This window comes from Tubulanus polymorphus, chromosome 7 (assembly GCF_964204645.1).
Source record: "Tubulanus polymorphus chromosome 7, tnTubPoly1.2, whole genome shotgun sequence".
Lineage (NCBI taxonomy): Eukaryota > Metazoa > Nemertea > Palaeonemertea > Tubulaniformes > Tubulanidae > Tubulanus > Tubulanus polymorphus.
This window is the reverse complement of record NC_134031.1, coordinates 4,871,908-4,899,897: the sequence shown is the minus strand read 5'-3', so window position 1 is coordinate 4,899,897 and position 27,990 is coordinate 4,871,908. Positions and strand designations below refer to the sequence as shown.

Below are 27,990 nucleotides of genomic sequence, written 5' to 3'. Positions count from 1 at the left end.
ATGAAACGTTGCCTTAGTTCTGGCTGTATTCGCTACACTCATGTGGCAGCACTATTTCCCAGTGCGAGTCATGTGACCCTGCAAAATGGCGGATGTCAAAGATCTAGAACATTTTAGAAATTTTTTCTCTGTTTTCTTGCTTTAATATCATCGGGTATACGTTTGATTCATGCAAGTGGTGAAAGGAAGGGTGGCTCGGTGAATCAATTGAAAATAGATAACGTGGATGTTGATGTTGAGATGCCAGAATGATGCATGTAAGTGAATTTGAAATTGATACACAGTCACCTGGTCACACGGGGAACATCCCCGCAACTCCAAGGTCTGAATAACGACGGTACTAGACTACCCCCCACACAGTAGAATCCTTGCTTGTTGGCTTATTAGGCCCTATGTTAAAATTCGGATGATTTGAGACCTACAAAATTCATCTGGTTTACAGGAAATCCTGATCAAAAGTAATTTTCTTGTGTATCAATGAACAAATGGACTGCAAATATTGTCCGGATTAGACCAAAATCCGCTGCACTGAAGTTGTAGGTAAGCAAGAAGTACACCGAGTCACTGTACAATAGAATTTAGTTAGGCCTGTAAGAGGTAAGAGTATATAGTTACCTAGTCTGAATACCAGTCGTTGTGACGGGTTCCCTACAACGGTTGTTTGGGAACAACGGCTAGGTACTAGACTATTAGTTACCTAATCGTTGGTATGATAATATATTAATCCACATTGATATAAGCCCATCCGATTACAAAAGCTTAGCACCAACAATTAGGTATTAAATTAATTGCAGACCTTCATGATAATACTACAATAATGGGAAGGGGATTTGAAAGTGAGCTCTAGATTGGCGTATGTACCTCAGCATATGTAGGCCTACCTAGAGAGGACTGGTTGGTAGTCGAATGACTTCTTGTGGGACTTGTTCAATTAGGACTGGTTGTGTTTTGTTAAATGTAGAATTTTCATTGGATCACTTTGTCGTATGATGGAGAGTCACAATATTTCTGGTGCACTATTCATTAGTATTTTTCCATAGTATGTGTACATTATAACCTGTGTAATTCGGATACTTTGGGGGCCGATAGAATAAATTAGTTTCATGAGAAATCTGGATTATTTTTTTAGATATCATATTTTACATACATTTATCTATATGATGGACAGTCAATATAATCTGGATTAGATCATAATCTGGATTTTAACTGATCAGGATTGTTTATTTGTATGCCTGAATAGCCTATATCCCTCATTACCAACTTCGGTCTTGATTTATTTAAACCATGGACTTATAAACTAGGACCCAGTTCCACAGTTGTGAGTTAGAGTTAACTCTGAGTTAAAGTTAGTTCATTTTCAGTGTTTTAACCCAGGGTCAAATCTTAACTCAGAACTGTGGAACTGGACCTAGATCTATAATGATTATCTAGTTTATACGTCCATGTCTAAACAGGTCTATTTTTGTGTTATTCTTTGTTGTCCCTCTGATGCCTACATGAAAGTATTTGCAAAGGGTTTGAGTATAAATTGAATAAATGAATAAAATTGTTTTCGACAGAGCTATCGTAATGTGAAAGCTTAACCTTAAGTGTGTCGATATGTGAAACATCTAAACAGCTGTTCGCGTGACTATCATTACTAGGTACCGGCTTGAGCTCATATATTAGTTCTAGTTCATTCAGGCTTCAGTGCAGCTGGCTGAATTCAAGCCGAGGTTAGGTCACATATCTTTTTGGATGGTTGTTTCTCTACCCGAACGGATCTAATTTTTCAGCAATTTGTTACGCACGTTTTTGTAATTTCAGATGACTTTCTACATCGGTGATAATGTCACCAATCTCTTATTTGAAGGATGGAATTCATCATCGACTGGAGGTAAGAAATATGTGATGCTTGTTATTTCTGGATTTACAACTTTTGAAAGAATGGTCTATGAAGCCAGTTATTTACTGGTAACGAGACCTGTGACCAAGAGTGTCTTATATCGATACCCTCTTAATATCTCGTGAGATTAGTTTTCTGTTGTTGAAATAGGGTAGAAAACCAGCAGGGGCGGAGCCAGTGGGAGGATTTGACTATATTTTTGAAATTATTGCTTTACGATCTGCTGAAGGTGAAGCTCATCAAAAGCAAGTTTTGAAAGGCAACTCATTTTCCTTGTATCTACGGCATTTTAGATCTGTAAGATTATAGGTAACTTCAAGAAAATATGTTAGTCACATTTTTCTGACTATATTCTGGAATACAGTGGTTTATAGCTTGCACCCGTCCCTGCAAGATGACCTTTGGATCATTTTAAAACTAAAGATCTTGGCCCTGGCTTGATCTTCATAAATCAACAATCCAGTTGAAAATTTCATTCCATTCATTCATGCCGGTATTCACAATTCGTACAGATCTGATGAAGATGTGCGCCGTGTTTTTTACGTTGGCAATTGTGATGGAAGCTTTGAAAGTTTTTCGGGCGTTTCTGCAGATGAGAGCCGACCTGAACCCGTTGACATACGCTAAAACAGAACACAATGTGAACGAACGTTCTCAACTACTCCGTCCTCTCATCATTCCACCCAGCGTCGATCATATTAAACGCAGAAAGTAAGAATTGTTTTTCTTTTTATAGACAAATCGCTGGCCTTACATTCATTAACTCAAAAGTGCTGTTTACGGTCAAAAACGTTTTTTCAAGTAGATTAATAATACCTAAATGTTATTGTCTTTGTTAGCAATATTGCTAGTGTTTATTATTAGTATTTTGAAACCAGCATACATTTCTTGAGAGCTATTTTTTTGGTATTTTTCCAGGATTTACTATCATATTGCTGTAACATTAGTGAATGTATTGACGCTGTTGATGGGATACCTAGCTATGTTGGCTATAATGTCATATAACGCGGCTATAGCTATCAGCATTGTACTAGGTAAGCCGAATACGAACCGGTGAAATCTTTCTTTATCGTCAGTTGACACGAGGAATATATATATGACCACCCTGCACCACACGATTAAATATTTGCAATCTTCATCAGTTTACAGTTGGCGACAGCTGTGTAATTGTAGTCTTAGTTTTAATTGTGGCTGGCTCGTTTCATTAATAACCGGCTAGTGCCGTATATATACCACGTGTTAGAGCAATTATCAATACCGCTGGTATTTGAATGCATGGTGTTCAGTTTAGATGCTCGCGAGTGATATAATCAACTAGGTCTCCAGCACCCGCTGGATATGTAGTCATCACTGAAATTGTTCATTGCAATTACTTCTGACAATGCGTATTTTTATTTTTCCAGGGTCCGCGATTGGATATTTCATATTTTCAGCGATACAAAGAGCATTTATAGACTTTTTTCCCGAACGGGAAGCCGAGCGGACTCAAAAATTAAGCAATACTGGCTACAGTAGCCTAAAACCTAAAGAGATTTGAATGTTGGGCTGATAACATTTCTCTCAGAAACTGAGAATGGTCTTTGAAGTGCTGATGTGGTCCAGTATTGCAAAATGGATGGATTGTATTCAATGGTGCAATTGTATATATGTATAGATAAAGCATGCGATAAGTTTGGTGGAATAATAGCCCGTGTATATCATTTCTATGGTAAAATATATATTTCCGAACTGCATGTTTTTATAAGTTTATACATGTACGCATTTCTATAACATCTATGCTGAGGCCATACACTTAAACAGATAAGTTCATTACCTGTAATAGTGGTAAAGATGTTAAGCCAGAATATCCTTTAATTTGTTTAACTGTTGAAATTAATCTGTGATTTTTCATTTATGAAGTTAATTGTCTCTTTAAATTCTGTGATTGATTTTTGTATGTATGTATCCGAATGGAAAATATATAGTCATATGGTATTTCAATAGTTTGTTGTTAACAACCCATTTTAATCAATTCCTCAGAGATGGACCACTGCAAATTCAGCACTGGATTCGAACCGGAGACACCCTGTTCATTAAAATCGTTGCCTTCTTGTAATCTATTAGATTCGAACCTAGGACACCCCTGTTGATCGTCTCAGCATCCAAATCGCGTGCAAACCTTGGCCAGCCCTATTCAGCATTTTGACATCTGTCAAGTCCTGACTGCACAGACCTTTAGATATACTAGGAATTTGACAAGATTTCGATATATGATGATTTCAATTATTTTATTGCATATATATATATATATATATTTTCATAAACTTATATTAATGAGTAGTCTGGTAAACGAAGAACCCATTGGGGCTATTCTTTTAATTGCATAACAATTTAGTGGTTCTAGTATTATTAAATTAGGAAATTAAGCTCTTAACTCAATGAACTAAATTATTGAAAACTTTTTTAAAATTGAAATAAATATCTCCTGATGATTGATTATTCAGAAAAGATGAGAATTTGAAGCGAAAAATTAATAAGTTATTTTTAGGAAAATTCTTTAAAAATTTTCATACTAAACAAATAAAATACTGGTATTACTATTCTCATCGAAGATGTAAAATAATTGAAAGCCATAAGGAGATAATCGAAAATGCTGGTTATTTCTACATATTTTTGGAACAGAAAATGAATTGCTATTAACTTTAACTCGATGAACTGAATTATTGAAAACCTATTATATCTCCTTATGATTGATTATTCAGAAAAGATGAGAATTTGAAACGAAAAATTAATAAGTTATTTTCCGAACATTCAACAAAAATTTTCATACTAAAAAAAAATACCGGTATTACTATTCTCATCAACGATGCAAAACAATTGAAAGCCATAAGGAGATAATCGAAAATGCTGGTTATTGCTACAATTTTGTCAAATATTTCTCACTAAATTTCAAACATTGTTAATTTACACTACAATAAATTAATAATATCGTTTTTTCACACACCTGAAGTTTTACAGCTGTACACTATAACCTATTTACACTATTTACACTAAAATATTAACTTTGTTAACTATTAACTTTACAAGAAACGTTCTAGTTATAATGATTTAGCGTGACTATTTTCAAAAACTGAATTTTTGCCGTTATAGCCGCTAAAATGCAAATCGTTTGATTTTGGAAGTCGTTATCTGCGAATACTGATAAATTCTTGCTATTTACAATATGTACAGGTTAATCTTCATTCACACGAAAGACTATTTATATCGAATAGCACAGAGTACAGTCTTATAAACTCATTCATAACGAACAACATTCACAAACCCAACATTCACACGTAACCAGCAATTCGAATTATGCCAGAATACCTCGTAATCGAAAGTTTTTTTCGGCTTTTGTGACGCAATAAATGTTTAAAATACATACAAAGAAATAAAATACAGAGAAGAAGAGTTTCAAACTCTTCGAACTGTCATTTGAAGCACCAATGAGATTCCCGTATATTCTCAGTCACGATAAAAGTTATTTCTTCGTGTATAAATCTCGAGACATCAGCGGTAGAGTTTTCAGCATTACGGTATCGTTCGTCGCCATGACGTCGTAGATTTCGTCGACGGACATCTTCTTCGCCGGTTTGCCGTTGATCTCGAGTATTTCGTCGCCGATGCTCAGTAGGCCGGCGAAGAATTTTTCCGGGTAGCCGTCGCTCATGCGTGAAATGAACACGTGAGTTTTCAGTTTTCCATTGCCGCGCGACACGTAGAAACCGAACGGACCGTGAGGCGGTTTCTGTAGCTGGACGATTTGCGTGCCGTCCGAATTGAGTCCTTTCAGCGTACCGATCGGTCGGAAATGACGCGGATTATCGACGGACGTGGTGCTGGTAGTTTTCGCGTCGGGAGTATAGGACAACGTATCGCTCAGCGATGTGTACGATCCGGCGTGTTGTATAGCTCCTTGTTGAGAGACAGCCTGAGTCATAGCTTCCAGTCTACAAGAGAAAATCGACATGATATTTAGTTTTTTTTTTCGACAAAAAAATAGGCAGTCAAGTTAAATCAATCGAACTGAATTAATTGTTACTCGGCGTAATGCTTACCTCTTAGGGTCAACGGATCCGGCACGTTTGTGCTTCTTCTTGAATAACGAAGTGACGGACGGCGCCTTTTTCACCTTGACGCTTCCATCTGCCTCGAACTTGATGCTCTGTTTGCTCTTACGGTCGATGCTGTCGACACTCATCGCGCGGCGTAGAGACGTGAACTTCTTTTTCACCGACGATTTGATATTGTCCATAGCCTCGCCGATCGAGGTGCGAGAACTGCTTAATCCCTTCGTCGACTGTAAATTGCTGCAAAATACGATTGAAATTCATGGTTTAAAATATCATCCCGAATATAAATCTCGTAAGGTAATGAACAGATCAATAAGGAAGTGAACTACCGGATCATACAGTAGCGTATAAAACCAGTAGTGAATGAAATAATTCTACTTTAGTATTTCTTTCTAATTTCCGTCAAGACATGAATGATTTCGAATTCCTTTAAAAACGAGTTTTCCACTACATACCTGAAACAGCCAGAGGTGCGTCTATCGGGAGAATCGAAAGGTAATTCAGTCACGCTGATATCTCTGTTAATAATGCATTGTTGCGGAGTTGACACTTCACTAACGGACGATGCCCGCACACGTGGAGGACTGCAAACTGGAAATACAAGAAAGAGTAAAGAAATTAGTTTCGAAGTAATAATAACAGTTTCAAATGTTGAGTTTCCTTTCAATAATGATCAGAATGATTTAGTTATCAAAAGAAAAGTGTTCATCTTACTTGTTTTGTTGCTTATATTTTCTTCGCTGGCAGACTTTTCACGCGAGATACTCGAGACTACTGGGGTAGTGTTTTCTTCTTCGGTTTGTTTACCACTAGCGGGCGCCTCAGCCGTATTACTGGGCATGGTCAAAGCATAAGTGTCTATCGCGCCTGTCGGTAAATATGTGTGAGACTTCTCGGAGAAATCACTTATCAGCTCGGATACATTCTGATCTGCGTTCTCATCGTCTACGTTAGATCGTTCATTGTTCTGTTCATCCGTTGAATAATTCTCCGATTCGGAACTCGTTTTGACGGCCACGCTATGATCCGCGACGATCGGCCCGCGCGGCGGCATCGGAGCGCGTTTCAATTTCGTTTTCAACAGTTTATCGGTGACCGGATTCACGTAACCGCACGACGATATGCGTCGATCCAAAGCGGACGGAACCGACGTCGACCGATCGGCTGCCGTTAAACGCTTCTCGAAGTTCGCGCCGCAATCGCTGCCGCGTCGAGATTGAACGGATTGTTGTCGCTCGAATTTCGTCCACTGACGTCGTAACTGTTCGGCGTATTGATTCTTCTCGACGTCCGGCGTGGGTAACGCGAGAACCGGCGTCGCGCGATGTTTCACGATTCCGTTCTCGAATTCGGCCTGCGTCGGAATATCGTCGATCTTACAACGTTTGCTGTCGCGACTATCACCGCCGTCCAGACAACGAGGCGTTTTACATTTTCGACTCGACTCCGAATCGGAGCTGACCGGCGTCGATCTCTGGCTGCACGACGAATCGGAGTTATCGTCCTGGAATCGGACGCGTTGCGAGGACGGAGAGTCGCGCCGTTTCGAGCGTAATTGCGGTTGATTTTCTTTGTCGAGCGACGGATAGAATTTCGGACGAGCGCCGCGTGAATTCCACTTAGCTACTTCGGCGTCCACGGAAACTGGCCTGCAAAATACAAACAAAAAATACGATTATACATCAATTCTATGGAAGGAAGAAGCTGATTAAACCATGCCACTTCTAGCAAAGCTTAGTGCCCGTCATATTTGGCAGGTCGCTTGTGTGGATTTTTTTATGGTTCAACATTAGAATGAGAACAGAACGCATAAATTATATTTCAGCTGTTTATTTGGTCAACAGAGTAGCTAGATAAGTTCAGTAAGAAAAATTACAAATTTGTTGTAGATTTTGGGACTTCTTATTCAGTAGATTGTTGTAGATTTTGGGAATATCTTATTCAAAGTTGCTAATTTGAATGAACAACAATCGGCAGCATAAAGACAGATGTGGCTTGTAGTAGATTGTATCTCGGCATTCAAGCCACGTGTCATTAATAGAGGAATTCAGTCGTTGCACTACGATTGCAACAAGTTAAAAGCAGTTTGAATTGTGCGCATTGTTAACCGTAATGTAACACCCGCAATCATGAAGTTTAATGGATTTTTCAAGATTCTGTCGCTATAAACAGAGTCGTAAAAATTTTATTACGTAATTTCTCGAAGTCGATTCCAAATCTATCATCAACTACAATGCGATTCAATTTCAAATTCGAAATTCGCCGGAGGTTAAAACAAACTTACCGTTGGCTGTTCGGTCCGCTGAGTGGTTTCAAACTATGATCGGCTTTCAGAGGTCCCTTTTTACCGGAACAGTCGACGGGTTGACGTCGCTTCATTTGAGCTCCTCTTAAATATTCTAGGGTATTCGGGGTCGGGGCTCGTTTAGACGACCTGAAGAATATAAGGAAACATAAAATTATAGCATGAAATATGGAAAATGATTAAAATTTTACCTGAAATGAACAAGATGATGACAAACCTTTCTTCGACAGAATCAGGCAATTTTACTTTGCTTTCCCTACGTATCATTGCGCTTGGACTCGCCACAACTAAGACAAAATTATCACTACCTAATTCATACCACTTCATTTCAATGTCCCTGATATATTGCCCTTCCTCAAGTCTCACGAATTTTCCAGGTACTCCAACCTCGATTGCTTGACCCAAAATGAATCGATAAGGCGAATGTATTCACCGAGCAATGTTGTTAGATGTTTCTAAAGGGCTACAGTTAAACATGACATTGATGACTTTTGAAATGGAAGTCCAACTGATCAAACAATCCATACAAGAATCAGTTGATGTATGTGGCTCATGAGGCTCCTAAACTCGATCTATTTTGTGTATCCCAATAAAATCGGCAAACATTCGCACAATTAAACTATGCTCCTATTAGTCCTTGAATTTGCGCAATCTAACAACAAGTTGAATCTTTCGAAAAAAGTTCCTTCTCGGATGTAAACTGCTCAGAGACTGGTGACATTAGTGATAATCATACATGTCAAGTCGTGTTTATAAACCGATCTATGAAGCAGATGGCCCCCTGTGCCCCGCAAGTAATCACCTTTTAATATGTCTCCCCACAGCCCAACAACATAAAGGTGCCATGCAGAAAGACAATACACTTCATGGGAGACTTGAGTATATGGATTATTGAAACAGCATGAGAGACATAATGCTCATTGTTAATCAATGTTAATTAATACAATAAACAATAGAATCTTCATTGATCACATAATATGACTGTTTGAATTACAGTTTCCAACCTACTCTCAGATAAATCCCTCTGAAAAATTACTTAAGCCTGTAAATAAGTAATCTCTAATCTTTAATAATGTTTCATAATACATAATCCTAACTTTACATCATCAATTATCCACTATTAAATACTATAATCAAAAAGATTTCAGATCTATCTTAGAATACCCGTCACTTACCTAGGCTCCCGTACTAGTCTAGCGTTCATCATTTTTTCAAGTCGCAAATATATATCAGACAGGCGGATGTGCTATTAAACTTCCTAAACCTCCTATGCGGTTTGTCAAAACAGCTGCTGAGCTTGACACACAATTAACGGGTCAGACTCTCAAATCTCAAATAAGTGGCACTTATTATGAATCCCGGAAACTTTCCCTCGCTTTATGAATAACCAGCTATAGGTTAGGAATTCCGCTGCTGACGACCGCGGTTCGTATTCAAACTTCCCTCCCGTGCTTTCGATTAGCCCAATCAGTTTATGCTAATGACCTGCCCTCTATACAGCTGATTGCCTGATAACGCATTCTCCGATTGTGCAAGGAACTCCCGACAATAATATTGTGATAGATATTGCTTTCGAATTGCACCAATTATTCATTGAAAATGGGACAATTCTTTCTCACTAGCGCTCCTAATATTGATGTTGCCCGCATATAGAAAATATGAGGTCCCAAAACTCGTTTGAAATGACAAAAGATGAAATGTATGCACATTCACTAACCCAGTTGCCGCGCACAAGTCCACCTGATGATTTTTTGAATGGGCACAAAAGCAAATGGAATTCAAAATGGCGATACCAGTTGAAATTTGAAAATTCAAACACGTGTCCATAGTGGGAACACACTCTCAAGGTCCTAACAAATTTTACATACCATGGTATCCATCCCAATAGCTATCTATTCATTTAAGCCCTCAGAAATTTCTAAATTATTAAAGCTATGTATATACATCCCGATACGGTTTTGACACAGTAAGCACAACTTGACACTAATAATTCTGATCTGAACATGCCACTTTACTTCAATCTTTTCAAAAAAATTGAATCAATCAGGGCGTACTATGGTGCTAATTTTGTCAACTAATTTTTGAAGAGGATGCTTCCATTCAAATGGCAAATGAGTCATCCTGTACCTAGATGAATCACACTTGAATTTCGTCAAATTCAGTCTCCAAGCACGGGCACAAGGAGATACCTCTAAGTTTTACAAACAATGATACAAGTTATCTAGTTATCTATCTATCATATTTCATCCCTTAATTATACATCTATATCCAATTCAGACTCTTTGAGATAGCATCTTCAATATTTGTTGCTATGTGTGATTATAAAGACCTCTGTAGATACAATATATGTTACTAAATGCTATAATTGCCCTCGTGATTGTCACACCGAATCCATTCTTTCAACTCTCATGAAAATATGATCTGATAATTACGTAGGAAATATTATCCATCGTTCTAAAGCTTCAGATCTCTCATTTTACTAGACACCTGACTGTGTGCGAGATGGTATAGTTAGCTGCTATAGGCGCTGGTTTTCTCATATAATGTAGTTACTATTTCTATTGAACCAATTTTTTAAAGCTCTTGTGCGTCGAAAAACAAGTCTCATGAAGAGATCACTTCCTCTTGCTTTATTCGTAACTAGAACGCACAAGTTTGTTTGTATAGCGTCTCTTGATAACTGGATTTTTAAAAGCAAAAAATTCAAAAAGAAGCATCTACTTTAAACTAACCAATGAGAAAAGCGTGCAGATATTTTCCCTAAGAAATTTTTTTGAGATAAGGTACACTGCCTATAGCGGATTTAAGTTGAAAACTTACTTATGCATAATTGCTGGTTTATTTTCTTGGCGTGATGCTCTTCTGCTTGTGGCTTGTGCCTTACTTTGTCATGAAGTGAGGATGGAGTGAGGACCCTGAGAGAACCCAAAATTTGTGGACAGGTGTGAAATCAGTGGTCCATACTAGTGCCCTGCAGTTATTTTGACTAAAATGCTCCCTATTTTCACCTGACCTTTCTAGCAAAAACCAACTTTATCGATCCAAAAATATTGGAATAAGCAAATGTATCTGAACTAAACTTTCAATAGAAATAGCTACAGAAGTACTTTTACATACAATAACAAAAGCTAAAACGAAATCTGTTATTCAAAATCACGAAAATTACCTTCCTTTACAAATAAACGGCTGGGTGGATTAAGCCTTTTCTTCCTTAGCACCTATTTCTGTCTTTGGTTTTATTGTTAGATTCAAATCCAGCAGAGTTGTAACCAATGAACATAACTGATCAACTATTTATTGCTATAATCACTGTTGTATAATGCCTAATTGTTTTCATAACTGCTCAAATGCCACAAACAAATGCAATGTGCTGCCTTAATCCAACTCAATAACTGTTAATAACTATTATAATTGCTAAACTGTAGATTGGTTTTTTCATGTCAGCAAATGCCCTGAGTTTATCACAAGATGAGCATATCAATAATATATGAGGAATTATTTGTGAAAAATGATCTGATCTGAAATGATCTGATTTTTTGAATTTTCTCTATTCTATTGCTGAAATTGACTGGAAAATCTTAATCCAGTTTTATGATACTAATTAAAATCTGAATTATTTAAAATTGTTTAAATTTCTGAAGTGGGGGTGGCACACTTTATTGAAACTAGATGCCCAGAATGAAGGACTATTAGTGACACTGATGTCCCAATCAAATTGTCAAACAATAATAGATACACCCCATAGCCTCTAACAATACAAGCATTCATGCCATATGTCAGTGCCAAACAAACATTTTGTCGCCATCTACTGGAGAAGATCGTCATTAATTTTGGTATCGTAGTTCCTAGATTTGCATAGATGTGGCAGCACAAGCAGCGCGTTAATTTCAAAAGAGCGAAGATGGTGTCACACTTACTGTAAATATCTAGTGAGGCTTCGAGATTCAGCACCTTCGTTGGACGAGGACGATTCCTGAGGAGTCTGCGCGATCCCTGAATCAACATCTGAATCTGTAAAATATAGAAAGATTATATTTTCATATTTAGAAACAAATTTTTTCCCTAAATAATGTAGATTAAATTCTAAGTATTTGAAGTTGCAGACCTAGTCTAATGGAATTTTTTTTTTTATTCGAGTTTTGATAATTTGTAGGTTATTAGAGCAACACATGACATATTTACACGTATCTGTAGATATACCTTTCACTTGTATCAAGTGTTATTTCAAAATTTATGGTAATAGGGAACTGAAGTACTAAAACAAGTGAATGCGATAGATATACAGTGGATGAAGTCCTTTGTGCGACTTAATTGCCCCTATTATGTTCATTAGTTGCTATTGGTAACTGCTTCAGTCATGTGTAATAACGTCACGAAAATTCCCCATTTGATACGAACCATCGACGAGAAAAAACATATCGTAATTTGCATAAATCAACACGGAGCAGCTCCGTAACTATCGGAGCGGAGTTTATATTCTTACCTTTGAGAATCGATGAATTTTTCAAGGTAGAATCGTTAGCTTTCACCGATTGTTCGTTGTTGTCGTAGCTACCGTCGGAGGAGGCAGTTTCATCACTATCGCTGGACGCCAGCAAATCCTGACCGAGCGCGAACAACAGGCTACGCTCGTCCGTCGAGCCGAGATCGGGCACGACCTGATCGCGGGATAGTTTATCGCGTCGCTCGCTCTCCAACGATGACAAGTCGAGCATTTCGATTTCGATCGAGTCGAAGTTCTGAAAGTCCGAGTCGTGCGCGGAGTATTCGCGCGGCGTACACAACGACCGACGTCGACGACTGCATTGCACGTTCGACAGCGACTTCGCGCTGGACGTCGACGAATCGCTTTCCTTCTCGTAATTCAGCGCCATCTTAACGTCACCGAATGGAATATCGTTTTCTTTATTCGAGTCACTATCACAGAATTCGTTTTGAGATTTCAGAATGCCGCCGGGCAGCGACGCCGGTCGCTTGTCACGGCGCCCCCTATGCATACTACGCGGCGTAATCGCGAGCCCCATACGAGGTCGTTGAGTACTCGACGGACGTTTGTACCAGTCGATGGGCGGCGCCGTTTTCGGCGTGTCCTCGACGGCAGTTTCGCAATGTTCAGAAATTTCCGGCGTCTCGACCCGGGTTCCCGACGGCGGCATGATCATAGCACAGTCTTTTGTTTCGTTGTACGCGAAGAAGCCGTCGCTTCGATTGCGCGTCATGTATTTCAGTCCGACGATCTTATCGAGCGTGCCGTATTTGACTTCGTCGTCGCGTTCAGGGGAGTCGGGCACCTGAAGCGGGCCGCTGATCGTTTTTCCGTTCCCGCGGTTGCGAAACGGCGATTCCTCTTCGAGCAGTTTTTTCATCAGTTCCTGATTGTGACGCAGGCGTTCTTTCAACGAAAGCGCCGAGTCCATTTTCAGCAAAGTCGACGGCTGTCGTTGAGATTCCCTGCTCGGTTTGACGGTCTTCTTGTAACCCATTGTTTCAGCGTTATCGAACAAATCCGACGCACTGAAATTTTCTAAAGATCTATAACGTCGAAGCGACGACGATGCGGTGGTATCCGACGATTTCGCGCGTTCGAAGAAGTTCGTGAATGTATCAGAAGATACTTCGTTTACCGACGACGACGCAGTATCGGATACTTGTTTGAAAACGTGCGGAAAACGTCGGCGAATTTCGGCGAAGAACGGAGACGATAAACGAGGATATTCGACGATCGAACTTAGGTCGCCGTTATCCAGCTGTTCACTGCGGTAAAATGAACTGTCATGAGATATCTGAAAAACACAAAAATACAACATAATTAGTGATATGTTAATGTATCAATTCAGAACTGAGAGAGAGGTCCAATTTTGGTCGGAGTTCTAGTCGTCTGAGCAGAAATTCTGCATATACCACACACTCAAAATCCTGATAAAAAATCCTATGACCAAGAAATACTGACCACCTCGTCATACTCCGATATAGTAATCATTTTGAGAATAAAACCTCGCAGATACTAGGCAAAATATGTTAAAACCAACACGCCAGGTAGAAGATAGAAAAGTTTATAGTTCACGTAGCGGCCGAACTGTCCATATCAAAACACTGCCCACTACACTGGCTATAGACACTAATAATTCCACACACAGCTTTAATTAAGCCAGTGTTCAGCAATCTGTAGAACGGATTAGAAAAGGTATTTTGAATATCCCCAGAATGCAAATGTTTGTAAACATTCGCATAATTATCCAATAGTGGTTGGTTTAATTGCAATCAGCACTGAAGACGGAATGAACATGTCCTTGCTGCTTAAAAACAATCGCAGGACTGGCTGTGAAATCTGTGACTGATATATTATTAGCACCATTTATTTTCGCTGGTCAGAAAAGTTTGTTAATTCCTAACTAAGTTAATGAAATGATGCGTTTTGGCATTAGCGAGCAGAGCTTTTGTTTCTACATTATGAAAACAGTTACTAAAAACTTGAATTCTGTTTTAATTACTTTGATACAAATAATATACAGCACGATAATAAATAAAGACAGGTGCGATATGTAACTATGTATCACACTTTATACTCCCATAATTATTACCAGCCAGAAAGAGTTATCATATTTCACTATAACAGTACTTGTTCAAAACAACAAAGTGCGATTAAACTAGTCAATTAAAATCATGAAGTAATCAGGATAAACAAAGAATAATTTGGAAAGAACGTGCATCCAGCTTTAAGAGCCTAGAAATAATCAAGTTGGAATAAACATAAAATCAATGCATTAGCTTGTCTGGTCAATCCCGAAAATATCCTACTGACAGAAATTTGTGTTGTTTTGCCTGCAAAAGGCAGTATACAGTGAAATATTGAACGAAGTGATTATCAAGTAAAAGTAAGCCAGTATAAAATAAACAGTAGAAAAACAAGGCACGCCATGTCCAGCCCGATCACGTTTTAGCCATGACATTTTTACAAGTTTTACAAGTTTTGAAGGAAATAATCATTCCTCATTTCCTTCATATATATTACTAATGTGATTACAGTTATCCTTATACATAATCATTGATCAAAACTGTATGAAAATAACTTACTAGTTAGTCCGAACCATATCCATAACTGAGTCAGACGAGGACACTACTGCCACTCGAAATATCATTTTCGAAATAAGGGAAAGATATGTTATGAGCAATCATATAATAAATATATATATATACATATTCGTTGAACCCCTCAAGGAAGTAATGATATGAGTTTAATTGATTGCGCCTAATGATACCATAGAGCCATTGTTGGATGAACTGACTAGGACAGGTGAATTAAAGACAGAACACCCACTCTAAGTTACCATGCATTTATGACAGTGGGAGCCGACCAATTAAAAAACAGTTAGCACTAATAGTAAGATATGATATCCCTTTTCTCGATGTATTATGAGCGCATCGAGAGAATAGGTGCAAGCAGCCAGAAAATTTAGACAATACGAATTTAGAAAATCGAGATGTTATATAATCGGCCATAAAAATGATCATAATCCCGTTCGAACATCGGACAAAAAAAATATTCCGAAGATTTATATACAGGCAGTTATAGAAATATGAGGCTGTGATTGAAATATGAGGACACATGTACGGGAATCGCGCTTATACATGGAGTAACCTTGGAATCTTTTTTATGCGCTAATCATTTTCCGATTACAGTTTATCTCTGACTGCGCTGGTAACACTCACTCAGCATTTCATCAATCAAAACAATAATCAATAACCAATCACGGATCCAGTTAAAATACCGATCGATCGCTTGTATCCCGGTTCATCGAGAAGGCAAACGACCGAAAACTGGTAATCAACCGCCTAAAATTCTTTCAAACTCGAGTACGTACACGAACATGACAAATATTTAGATATTTTTCTTAGAGCCCTTTTTATAATCTATCGTAATGTTAGTAAAATCTTTGAAAAAAAATGAATTTCTTAGAAATCAACTGAAATAACTACCATACATAAAGAAAACAGTCACCACCGAACACGAATCTCAAGGCTAGTAAAAATATCTAGAGTACCTTATCCGTTTTGCCACGGTTTACATCCATCATAGCATTGTTACTCTCCACCGGTGCTTCATTTGCCGCGTAACCGTAGCAACTGCTTCGCAGACAAAACGCAGGCAGCGGTAAAACGAACTTGACGGATTACTGGGAGTTCACCCGATATTCCCTAGTATTCTAGTATTCTATATATCGGTAAAACGTTTCACTTTCATAACAAATCAATTCCCTCCGTTTATTGAACTAACTTTTCAGCATAACCGAATTAGGTAATCTAATTATCAATCTGATTAATGGTTTTAACCTAATCTACTTGTTAAACGCTAATTAACAACCGGTACTTAAAGTTAATCCTTCGTATGAATGGTACTGCAAGCCCTCGCTAGACTCTCAGGAACGTCTTATACAAACAATTGAAATTTAAAAGATGAACGGTGAATCCTGCAAAAACACTTTCATTTCTCTTACCTATCTCTCCGTAAATAATCATATCTTTAAAAGACTGCTTTCAAGTTTCTAGATGCTATAAACTTCTGATGCCGAGCGGTCGAACTCGCTCGCTGGACATTCGCCTTATGACCAGAACGTCGCATCGACCGACAATTTAAAGCATCTCGCCAGACAAAAAAGTCATAGAAAATCAGGGTAGCTGAGTAATTCATTAGGATTTAACCTTGTACAAATACGGCTAATGAAAACCATGCAATTGGGTTTTAAGTTGCTGTACAAACACGAGAACAAGCCTAAGTCATCATGTTTATTAATGATTAAACACTCAACAGGTTGGTAGCCTCAAAAAGCTTCCATCTTTGCCCAGGAAAAATACCCCAAAGCTAAACTGTCTATTAATCAAAGGTTTCTATGCCAAACTAACTACCCGTAAACTATCATTTCAAAAGGACTTTAGAAAGAGGAGGCCTGATAATGTGTCAAGTGATTTCACTTCATCCAAACGAAAGTTAATTTTCAGATGAAATTAGAATATTTCTTTTAGAGAAGACTTTTCTTTTAGAGAAGAACTAGAATCTATGTTAGTCGAAATCCACAATCATTAAAACGATTTTCAGTAAGCCTTTTTTAAAATAGATTTCTGTCAGCACCGGGTTCAAGTTCTATAGGGGATAAGTTCAGTTGTTGGTTTTTGAATAAATAACTTTATTACTAGTTCATTACAGTTATGAATGTACTGTAATAATCACAAGCGACTGTGACAGTTATCTAAGTGAGACGCCTAATTTACTCGGTGTCTGCCACTATGATACTAAATACGTTTACCTATATAAACACTAATTCGATACAACGAATTGATTAAAATTTTCATTTAAAATAAAATGGGAAAATTCTACACCGATAACTAAAAAAAGATTTACAGCCCCTTAATTCTCAAGCATACATTTTTTATAAGGCACATTCAACACTGATATAACAAGAAAAATGAAGTCCAAAAAGATTCTTTAAAGCTAATATGTTATTGATCAATAATTACTGTATTAGGTTATAGATGAAATGTCAAATCAACAAATTATTAGCTTAAAGGAAACTTTTCGGACTCCATCTTTCTCGTTATATCAGTGTGGCAGGTATTGGTAATTGAATGTCCTCAAAATAAACTAAAAAGTTCTCATGACTACACATCTAACTTGCTAAAAAGTGTGCTGAGGTGAAACGAAATCATTTCAGTCAGGCATAACCTTTATTTCGCAATAATTGATCTACTGATGAAAAGAAGTGGGAAAAATATCGCATGGAGACATGATTTACCCTCGAGCTAGAAAAGTTATGCCAAAACATTGAGAAATTATTAATACAAATCACAGCAATTATAGCCATAATGGGCTGCTAAAATATCGCCCCTATTATTATCCGAGCTGCTTAGAATGTATTGAATAATTGCCTACCACATGAAAGACTTTTGGAAATATTACGACAAAAATAGTAGCAACCAAGTGGAAAATAGTTTAGCATGAAATGGCATAGATATTCAGCGTAAATAAACTAAGTATCTTCGCTTTAGGGAGAATCTGAAAATGACAAGATATCGTTAACTAAGAATAGTTGCTGAATTCATACTCACAACAACAGCAGCGGAAGTATCATTTCTCGTCGCAGAGGAACGCGTTTGAACGATTTGAATGACGAGTCCTTATTAAATTCCTTATAAGTAATAACAGAATGATGATGACTTTGTATATCTGAGTATATCTGTTTTGATGACAGAGAATCCTTGAAGACGTAGATGATGACGTGACCGTGACACGGAGTAGATTACACGAAACAGCCCTCGGTCTTACAGTTATATACCCTCCTGCCATTGTAACTTAGCCAAGTTCTTCGACCCGACAATGAATTCAATGGAATCTAACGACTTTCGTGTGAAATTTCAGAGCTATGTCTGACCACTTCAGACACTGGCCACCGGTTTTTTCACCCTACTAACTGTCCAGACAGAAAGATGAACAGTTACCTGGTCTGTCCTAATTGCTTCGTTTAAAATTACCGTAATTAGCGAATTTCAGTCATTTCTTGATAGACAAGTTTATCAGCGTATTGTTGATTAATTTAATCAAATTAAGAAATGCATTGTTCAGTAATGTAGACTATAACTGGACTGGCAGTAAAATATGTCTAGATGTAATACAAGCCCTAAGTAATTAGCCAGTCTCTTAACTAATGATGGACCCGGACTAATTAACAACCTAACTAATCAACCCTGCAATAGTACTTCATGATTTCATCGTAAAATACAGCACTATTTTCCTAGGATAAATTGATAAATTGGCAAAATATGCGTATTACGAAAATTCAATATTTACTAAATAAATGTTGGTCAAAAGTTTACAAACATTTATCATCCTTACAAAGCATAAATTTGTCAGCATTTCAACACACCCAATGTCTGATAGACTAGCCTGCTAATTGACTAATTTGCTAAATGCACTTAACTAATTAGCATTATCAATTAAGCTGATCAATAGAACCAGAATATCAAAGATACTGTCTATATACTACAGTGCAGTAGTATGGCTTTTTGAAGGGAATATTATGTGGAAAATTCATGTACATATCAATGCTTTAACTTTGTTAATGAAACAATTGTATTTTTTTGTGTTCATCTTTTATAATCGTAAAGCAAAAGTGAAAATGAGATATGAACTGAGCTGCTTCAACTGGAAGGTCAAGAAACGCGAAAAAGAATCCATTGCCTTCGGTATTATTTTTTACACTTTCTTAATCTCAATCGCAAATTGAAAGAAAATATTAGGACCAATTTGATTCTCTGAATGTGATGTAAAACCAGTGTACGACAGGATTAACCCGAGGATTAGTAGCCCGTTAATCCTGTGTTCATTAATCTTACACATGAACGGTTTCAAACACTATTTATCTTATGGACCTATGAATTGAAACCCATGAAGGATAATGCCTCTCATTCAGTGTTAATACCTAATTTCCTTCGTATCACTTTCGATGACAATACGCTCTATTTGTACCAATTCAAATCTTTGATAGATTTTTCACAACAGTTCAATGAAAATTGCAAGTGAAATGGTTGCCAGGGAAAATTTTCAGATTCTTTACATGGCCTTGGCATTTTTTCACATAAAACATATTTCTTTGCACAAAAACTTTCATTATAATCTAACGGAAAACAAAATAACCATTTTAATGTGACACTGAAATCTCAATCAGTTCTCAACATACGATAGCTAAGTTTCTTTCCTCTAGTCTTTGGCTTGATCAAAAAATATGATAATCAATTTATGGTATCAGCCACTACTAAACTATGATACTGTGATTTTCACTAGAATAGGTTGAATCTTAATATAGCATTTTTTTCCATCATATCAAATATGGTTCCATAACCTAAAATACATTTGTATCAAAAAGGGATGAATTCCATTTTCTATAATCTTCCAGGAGTGGAAGTTTTTATTTATAGAATAGAGGATAAGGAAGCTAAATCATGTTCTACATTCTCGTGCATGGTAACAACATCAAGACCTGTGTCTCTTATTTTAGGTGTTTTACACCTGATTCAGTTATTGATGTTCGTTCCGTTTACTCAAGGGATTCTAATGTTAGGAGGTCCTCTATGTTGTGTTGCCCGAGGCCGAAATGAGTTTCACAGAAATTATCCTTTACTCCATCCTGTAGCTCTTGATTTACAATATAACTTACAAGTGTCAACTCTTAATTCACAGAACAAGGAAGCAATTTCCTGCTTTACTAATTCCGATTTCCTGAATTGAGCTGAGATTTTCAATTTTTGGAGGTTGTAAAACTGATGACGCCCCTGGTTTCTAAGGCATTTAAGTTAAAGCATCTACGTCACGAAAAGGCCAATTCACATTTTCAAACTTCTAAAAGAGACTTTTGAAAAGTTGTTTTCTTATACAAACATTTCAAAACTCTTTTATTTATCACACTAAAAACATCTTAAGCAACAGGGCGCACTCAAGACCAGTCTATGACTCTTAGTTCTGTAGCGAAACTAAGAACTTATGGGCCTGGCCAGAGTTGGGTAATGAAACGCCAAAAAACTTGCTGTTCACATTTCTATTCAAAATTCATATTTATCTTTTTCTTAATAATGGAATAGAATTAAAATCTGAAAAGCTAAAAATTGTAACATTGAAGAAGGAATATCAATATCTAGTTGACTTAATTCTCAACTGATGCAACTGTCATTGTTATATCAATATGTATGACATATTCTATAATAAAAAGCTGTCAAATTGTCTAGACGTACTAGTCAGAAAGTGGCAATAATTTCACGAACATATATATATATATATATAAGATCATCAAATATGCATAGAGATCGTCCAGCCTGGGGCACCTGTGTAGTTCTTACACTGTCCACAATAACCTGATAACTTTGTGCAATTTAGGTGCACCTTGCGATAATGAAATCATGGATGCTTGAAAATGACAACAAAACAATGCACATATCCACACAAATATTGATGACCCACAGGCCCAGGAGATATTTGCCTCTGTAGCATTTCAGTAAGATTTAGAAATTGATCAAAGGATGTTTTATATTGGCCACTTGATCTAACTCTATAGACCCTATAGCAAACAAGACATTATAGTGAAAATGAGATTAAGGAAATTGAGTTTAGAAACCGCTAGAAAAAGCTAGACAAACGATGAAGTCATCCATGAAATATCAAGCCAGAATAAAATTAATATACCAGATATTAGCCGATTGTAGGAAAAAAATGGCCAAGGAAAAAATGGTCAAGGTAATTGCCTCCATATTGAATGGAATACTTATAAATATGGTATGGTAATCTAAAAATGTCCCCAGAATGTAAGCATACCCATGCAAAAACCTATCTTATCCCGTCTAACTTATCCTACTTACCCTAACGACACTAATCCCACAATAGATTCCGATTCGAGATGTACCGCTGTGATCGACAGTATAAACAGTCTCGATGCCTTCCATTTCCATTACTTCCATTTCAAAAGTTCGAATCACTTTAACAACAACGACAACGACAACAGAATCGCCAACTTAACATATGGCGAGTTGTTAAACAGTCATAAAACCGTAGGTCCAGCGAGCGATTTTCAAATCAGGAACTATCAAATCAACAGAAACACTTAAAGTTTGACCAAGAGCTGGAGATGCATGTTACTCATGATGAGGTCTTCGCTCAAATGGCCACATCTTGAAGTCGGTTCAATAATTTCAACACTTGTTATCTGATTATTTATGCAAGTATCAGAGATGACAATAGGATGTGCCTTCAAGAAAGCATATGGTTCGATGGGGCCTTGTAAGCGCTTCACAGGTATACAAAGCAAACAATAGGATGTGCAGGGCCAATGGTCATTTCTGAGAGACGCAAAGTGTGAACTCTCTATGAGGCGACTATAACATAGTAAGACATGGTGGGTTAATGGGCTCAAAACAAAGCCCAACTGAGAAATTAGCCCATTAAACACCAGCCAGACAAATAGCAAGACAGGTAATTTGGCAAACTTTGGTATGTGGCACGCAGTGGAAGTATTTCTTCCTGTTTCAACAAGCCCAAAGAGATTTTCTCAGCGGAGAGCCGCTTCATCAACTTGTGCTAAGAAGTATTGGGATGTAATTAATATCTGGAAATCGTCGAAATCTGTTGACAAGTGACACGCCGCGAATGCAGAACGCGATGACACCCGAACACCTGCTTAAACTACAGGCATCATTTCAAACCATCTAGCAAAACGTAGATGTAACATCAAAAATTATGACAACATCTAGATAATTCTGCCCGGGATTCTATAGCTATTTGGATTCCGACTATTTCGACGGCAATGTCAACAGATGGAAAATGACCCCTATGCACTTTGAAAACCTAACACACACGTGCGATATAGGGGCCCATTAAAACTTAATTATCAAATATGTTACCTGCTGGTGCCATCCTTAATCGTCGGACAATAGTCAAACTAACTTGATATATAATGCTCCCACATAATTCATTAATTGGGGACGAATATTCTTAAATCATAAGTCAAAACTCAAGAAAACCCAAACTTCCTGTCCCCGAGTGAACTTTGAGTGGACAGTATTTGGTTTATCTCGTAGCGACGGCTGTTCGGTTTTAATATTTGATGAATTACTTCATTAGACTTCATTTGATTTAAAAATTTCTATACTTAAACTCTCAAATATTTTCAGCAGATCGGAGCTGTATTCCTGCAGTCCACTCACAAAACGATTAATCACCCAATTAACCTAATCAATCAATTATTCGTCTGAGGCCAGGAAAATACAACAGACGATCATAGCAGACAGGGTAATTTATACCTGGTGCTGCAATTAAGCGCAATCACTGTAAGACCCCAAACAGTTGCCTATTCAATCCATGTGACTGTCATTTCAGAGTTAAAGGTTGGACGCACCGGACACAGTTAAATCAAAATCTTAAGTCAAAGGCCCCCTCCAATTCCAATCCCTCCTCTTGAGATAAGTGTTTAATAGTTGATGCACTTGAGACTAAAATACCAAACACGTTCTACAAGTTATAACAGGAAACCAAGTGACATGAAAATGAGTGACATGGAAATTACCAATTCGACTCCTTCACGCGCAGGCAATCAATTACTGCCTAAGAGAATGAGATAACACTTCATAGAAAAGACACTGCATGGAATAAGGGTACTAGAAATGACATGAAAATTGCCTTCGTTCGAAGTTGTCAGAAAAAGATCAAATCTAATTTCCGTCGATGCGAGAAACGTGATGGAAATAGCCAAGATTGTCTAAGTAAGGAACTGACGCCCATGCACTACGAAAACAAAAATGAAGGGACTTTAAAAATGACAGTAGAGTGTAGGAAGCCAATTTACCTTAAAACGGAGACTCGAGACTTTGTAGTACCTAACATGTGAAATCCTCGGGAACTGATCCTCAAATGTAACAAGACAAGACCTCTGCTGTCATTTTTATAGCTCGAATCATTCGATTCCTTTTATTCGATGTACAATATCTAATCATCTTACATTGTAAATCAACTTGTTTAACACCAGAAAACATGATCATTTTACATTTTCTTGCCCCAACAAATTGACAGGAATGAAAAGATGTGATTAGTAGATATACACCACTGACAAACACGAATAATCAATGTCAATGATTTGTTGTTCTATGTATTTTCAATAACAACCCATCTAATTGAAAAAGAAAAAGGAATCCATACTATGAGCGACCATGTTTATTACACAAGAACATGGGTTTTTGAACTAAGAACAATACGTTCTGATTGTCAAATGAAAATATTTTGTACACAAGAACATGAAAATATCTCAGTATTCAATAAGAAATGCCTGGAGCTATACCAAGCCTGCTAATTATCAGTTACTCATTAGGCCTATACCTGAAGGGATGATTGATAGAGTGAAACTAATAATATAAACTAATAAGTCATTCTAATAAATGATGCATTCATAATTCGTTTTTGTTAAAGAAAAGATGCCTTGCCTGCCTACACGTTTTGAAATATACCAATCAAAAATGGACAACAACAAAATAATCTTTAACTAAATATTCCTACCCTATATTTCCAGAATTGCTTTCCTCGACTTATTTTCTTATTAATGAATTACATGATAAATCAGAACGCAGAGAACTTTTCATTAGAATGATTTGCTCAAATTCATTGCTGAATAATCTGTTAATCTATCAATAAATAGTCTACTGTTTAACAAAAGAAGGTTAAACAACTTTAGGAGATTTTCATTCAACTGAAGAATTTCACTACAGTCATTATTATGTCTGCCAATTGTATGAATTATCTTTTGAGTAAATAACTGAAAACGTGAACTCATAGCTCAAAGTTTCCACAGCAACTTGCTCCTGACTAGAAGGAGCTTAGCTGGTCATTCAGGAAAAAGATGGGTGGGGCTGTTTGTAAGATACTATCAACAGTTAGGTAACAAATAAAAGAGGCCACAAGCTCGATGAATCGTTAGCCTGGTCAGGGGGGCAAAAAACTTTACACCACTCGATTCAAAATCTATTTTAACAAATTAAAACTTAGTAGAATAGCTTTGAATAGCGTAATTGGATAACTGAACTAATTCGCACAAAAGACTCGAGATCAGAGGGGCAGAACCTGCTGGCAGATGAGATGGATAACACTGAGCCTCTTCAAAGTGTGGAGTAATTTATAAACCAGATTATTCAACCAACTGAAGTAGGTAACAATCTAGATAATCTCCGTGGATCCCCTACTCAATCCCCTACTCAATCCCGTGAGAATATGTTTGCGGTTTGTTATCATGTCGAGCGATCATTTGCTAGATTTCTAGAAAGATCTGTCATGTCAGGATTTAACTCATGAAATTCCCCAGGTTGATATAAACGTCCTAATTTGGAATATGTAGAAAATGGAATAAAACTTAATAACTCTACCAATTGAGCTCATTTTCATTTACTGTACATAATTGAAAGCTTATATCATACCATTCGACTGAAAAAAGTATAGCTTTTTTTTTCTTCAAGAGATATTAATAAATATAACAGAAAATATTATAAGATCCAATTTTGCAACAGTACAACCATGCCACAGGACATACTCATTCACCTCAGTGGCAAGTTATACCTGTTCGACCTTATCATAAAAATATGATTACCCCACTTGAGCATCATCTTTCCATATATAGGTGAAAATGATGCTAGCAACTGCGGGTTGCATATGTAAACTGCCTTAGGATATTATTGAAATTATTGCCTTATCTGCAGAAGCATCAGTCTCTGTATAAACTCATGGACTTGACAATCATAATAATAATTCTTTCACTAAAAACACAGAAGCCCTTCCCATGTAAGCATATCGTTCATGAAGTTTCCACAATTCACCTGCCCATAATTTGTGAAGAATAACACTCGAACTGTGAACACTAAATCTTAATGGGCTACTCAAGATGGTGTAGTGATATAACATCTCCACTTCTGAGATGGTTTAAATTTTCGATGGGAAATTGAAATCCGAACTTAAAATTGAATATGATTTAACTGAATTAGAAGTTCGAGGGATTTTTCAGAAACAAAGGAGGGATTGTATCATTTATGAAACCTATTTACTAAGTTGCATTCGCAATGTAGATTTGTGTAAAGGCCTCAGAAAGCAATCAGAGGTCAAATGAAAGAAGCATTGTATTATCATATATGCTATCTACGCAGGTTATTTCAAACTTACAAATTATTCGATAATTTGATCTAAAATCTGTGAACTGATACCTTAAAACATGCAATTTAGGGATTACATTCGTGAAAATTTGATTGAATCAAGGATTTAGAACATTTCACAGATTTCAACTTGCCATTTATTGTTTGTTCAATACATAGCAATTAGCTCAATCCAACCATGCAATAATTATTATACCAGTTTCCTGTCAATCGAACTGAAACTTCCCTTTTGAATCCCCACAAACCTGCAATATATGTAGTCTTGTATTCGTGAATCTGATCACAAAAGGGGTATTATAAAACGCCAGGTTCATTAAAAAAGCTTGGGAGTTTTTATGGCACGTCTGCGATTTTTTATAGGCCAACTGTCTATGGTGGAATATGAAGTGACAGCTGACTAGAAAACATGACTTTGAAACAATGAATGACTATTTTTGAAATATACGTTTCAATGGAAAAACGAAGAACTATCCAAGAACTATTGAGTACTTGGAAGAGACTTTGAATTTGCGATCATGTCAATCTGAGTTATTTGCTGATGAAAATAAACATCCAGCACCATTTTATGCACAACGATATAACTGTTCGATTGCCCTAATCTAACTTTGACCTAATAATATGAGTGACATACTCTTAAGATTTCAAATGCTTTTCTTAAGACAATGATTACATTAAGGTGCTGAATACAAGTGTCAGATCCAAATAGTACTGGACAAACCATTTCATTTTTGCAAACAGATACTCGTTTTTACAGTACCTAGGGCTAGACCTACAACCTGACAACTCTTGATACGAGCCTGGTCCGGTACACATAATGTGTCCAACCACTTAGAAACAATTGTAAAGAAACAAAAATCCCTGCCTTCATGGTGATATGATTACACAAAAAAGCCTCACCTCAATACTTCAATGTTGAAAATCATCGCAAGAATATCCAAGAAAAGCGTGACCTGCATCCACTGATGGAACGCACGTATATACGACTAGATCAGCCACGTGTTGATTCGAACTTCAACTGACCTACAGTATCCACAGTAGCAGTGGTTTTGACCTCGACATATGCTTACTTATATTATAATACTTTTCACCGGTTCCCAAATTATTTGGCATCTATTTTCTAATCACCGAAATCATCGGAACAGCAGGCAACCTCGCACTTATACCAATGAAGTGGCACCGTCTACGGTAGTAAACTGTCCTAGTTTAAACGAGGGAATAAAGGCGTAATTGCCTTAGACAAAGGGGAATATTTATGAATGTAATGAGCCGTATAATTAGTTATGAATGGAGGGTGTAAAAATTGAGGGTAATTTGCGGGCTTCTAACTGTCTGTTACTAACAGGTAGACAGCTAGATAACTGCTAGTTGCCATATGGCCACCAAAATGATCAACTATCTGTTTAATCACTAATCATTTTATTATTATAATATCAAATTCGACGGTTACCAAGCACATCGACCAACTATCAAAATAACTTAATTCCGTACCTCTGTTTTTGCCATGGAATCCATCGTCTTCCATGATTTAATCAGTTTTCGGGCATTGTTCGTGTCTACATTTTGCTCGTACAACTGTGATCAAATGGCAATCAACTTTGTTTTTAATATACACAGCGCTTATAATCTAGCTCTAAGATAAGATAACATAAGACACAGATTTATGAATCTTGTCAAAAGAATTTCTAAAGCCTGTTCAAACATTGGCCAGAATACACCCATCCCAAGAGCAGAGATAATCCCTACCAAAGCCATCCAGTCAGATAGCAGGTGATAACTAAGGGAGATGGTATTGAAATATCAGTTCGTATTATCTTGGAGTAATCATCTGAATTAGTCGAAGATATTACCCTTTTAGGATGTCACCATAGGCAACGCCTTCGCACTGACATGATTCTGATTTAGTGACTAAATTGTGTCTCTCTATGATTGCTCGACCCTGGATGCATCGAGAGACCGTATCTTCATTTCAAAAAATACACATAATATATTCT

General features: G+C 37.1%; 2 protein-coding genes across 3 annotated transcripts; one reads left to right on the top strand and one right to left on the bottom strand.

Annotated features, from left to right (window-relative positions):
• The first annotated feature begins 76 nt into the window (after positions 1-76).
• LOC141908769 (uncharacterized) lies at positions 77-3,851 on the top strand. 2 transcript variants are annotated; one of them, XM_074798962.1, is made up of 6 exons: positions 77-257; positions 443-540; positions 1,807-1,876; positions 2,398-2,596; positions 2,804-2,919; positions 3,289-3,851. In XM_074798962.1, the coding sequence occupies exons 3-6, from the start codon at positions 1,807-1,809 to the stop codon at positions 3,420-3,422; spliced, it is 519 nt and encodes a 172-aa protein (XP_074655063.1). In that variant the 5' UTR covers positions 77-257; positions 443-540; the 3' UTR covers positions 3,423-3,851. The 2 variants fall into 2 exon arrangements, with proteins under 2 accessions (XP_074655063.1, XP_074655062.1); XM_074798961.1 differs by lacking the exon at positions 443-540.
• Positions 3,852-4,662: 811 nt separating this feature from the next.
• Positions 4,663-27,558, bottom strand: LOC141908535 (uncharacterized). Its single transcript, XM_074798630.1, has 8 exons — positions 27,488-27,558; positions 12,765-14,064; positions 12,199-12,292; positions 8,261-8,410; positions 6,691-7,625; positions 6,432-6,567; positions 5,962-6,213; positions 4,663-5,853 (listed from the first exon to the last, which is right to left on the bottom strand). The coding sequence occupies exons 1-8, from the start codon at positions 27,509-27,511 to the stop codon at positions 5,385-5,387; spliced, it is 3,360 nt and encodes a 1,119-aa protein (XP_074654731.1). The 5' UTR covers positions 27,512-27,558; the 3' UTR covers positions 4,663-5,384.
• Positions 27,559-27,990: the final 432 nt, after the last annotated feature.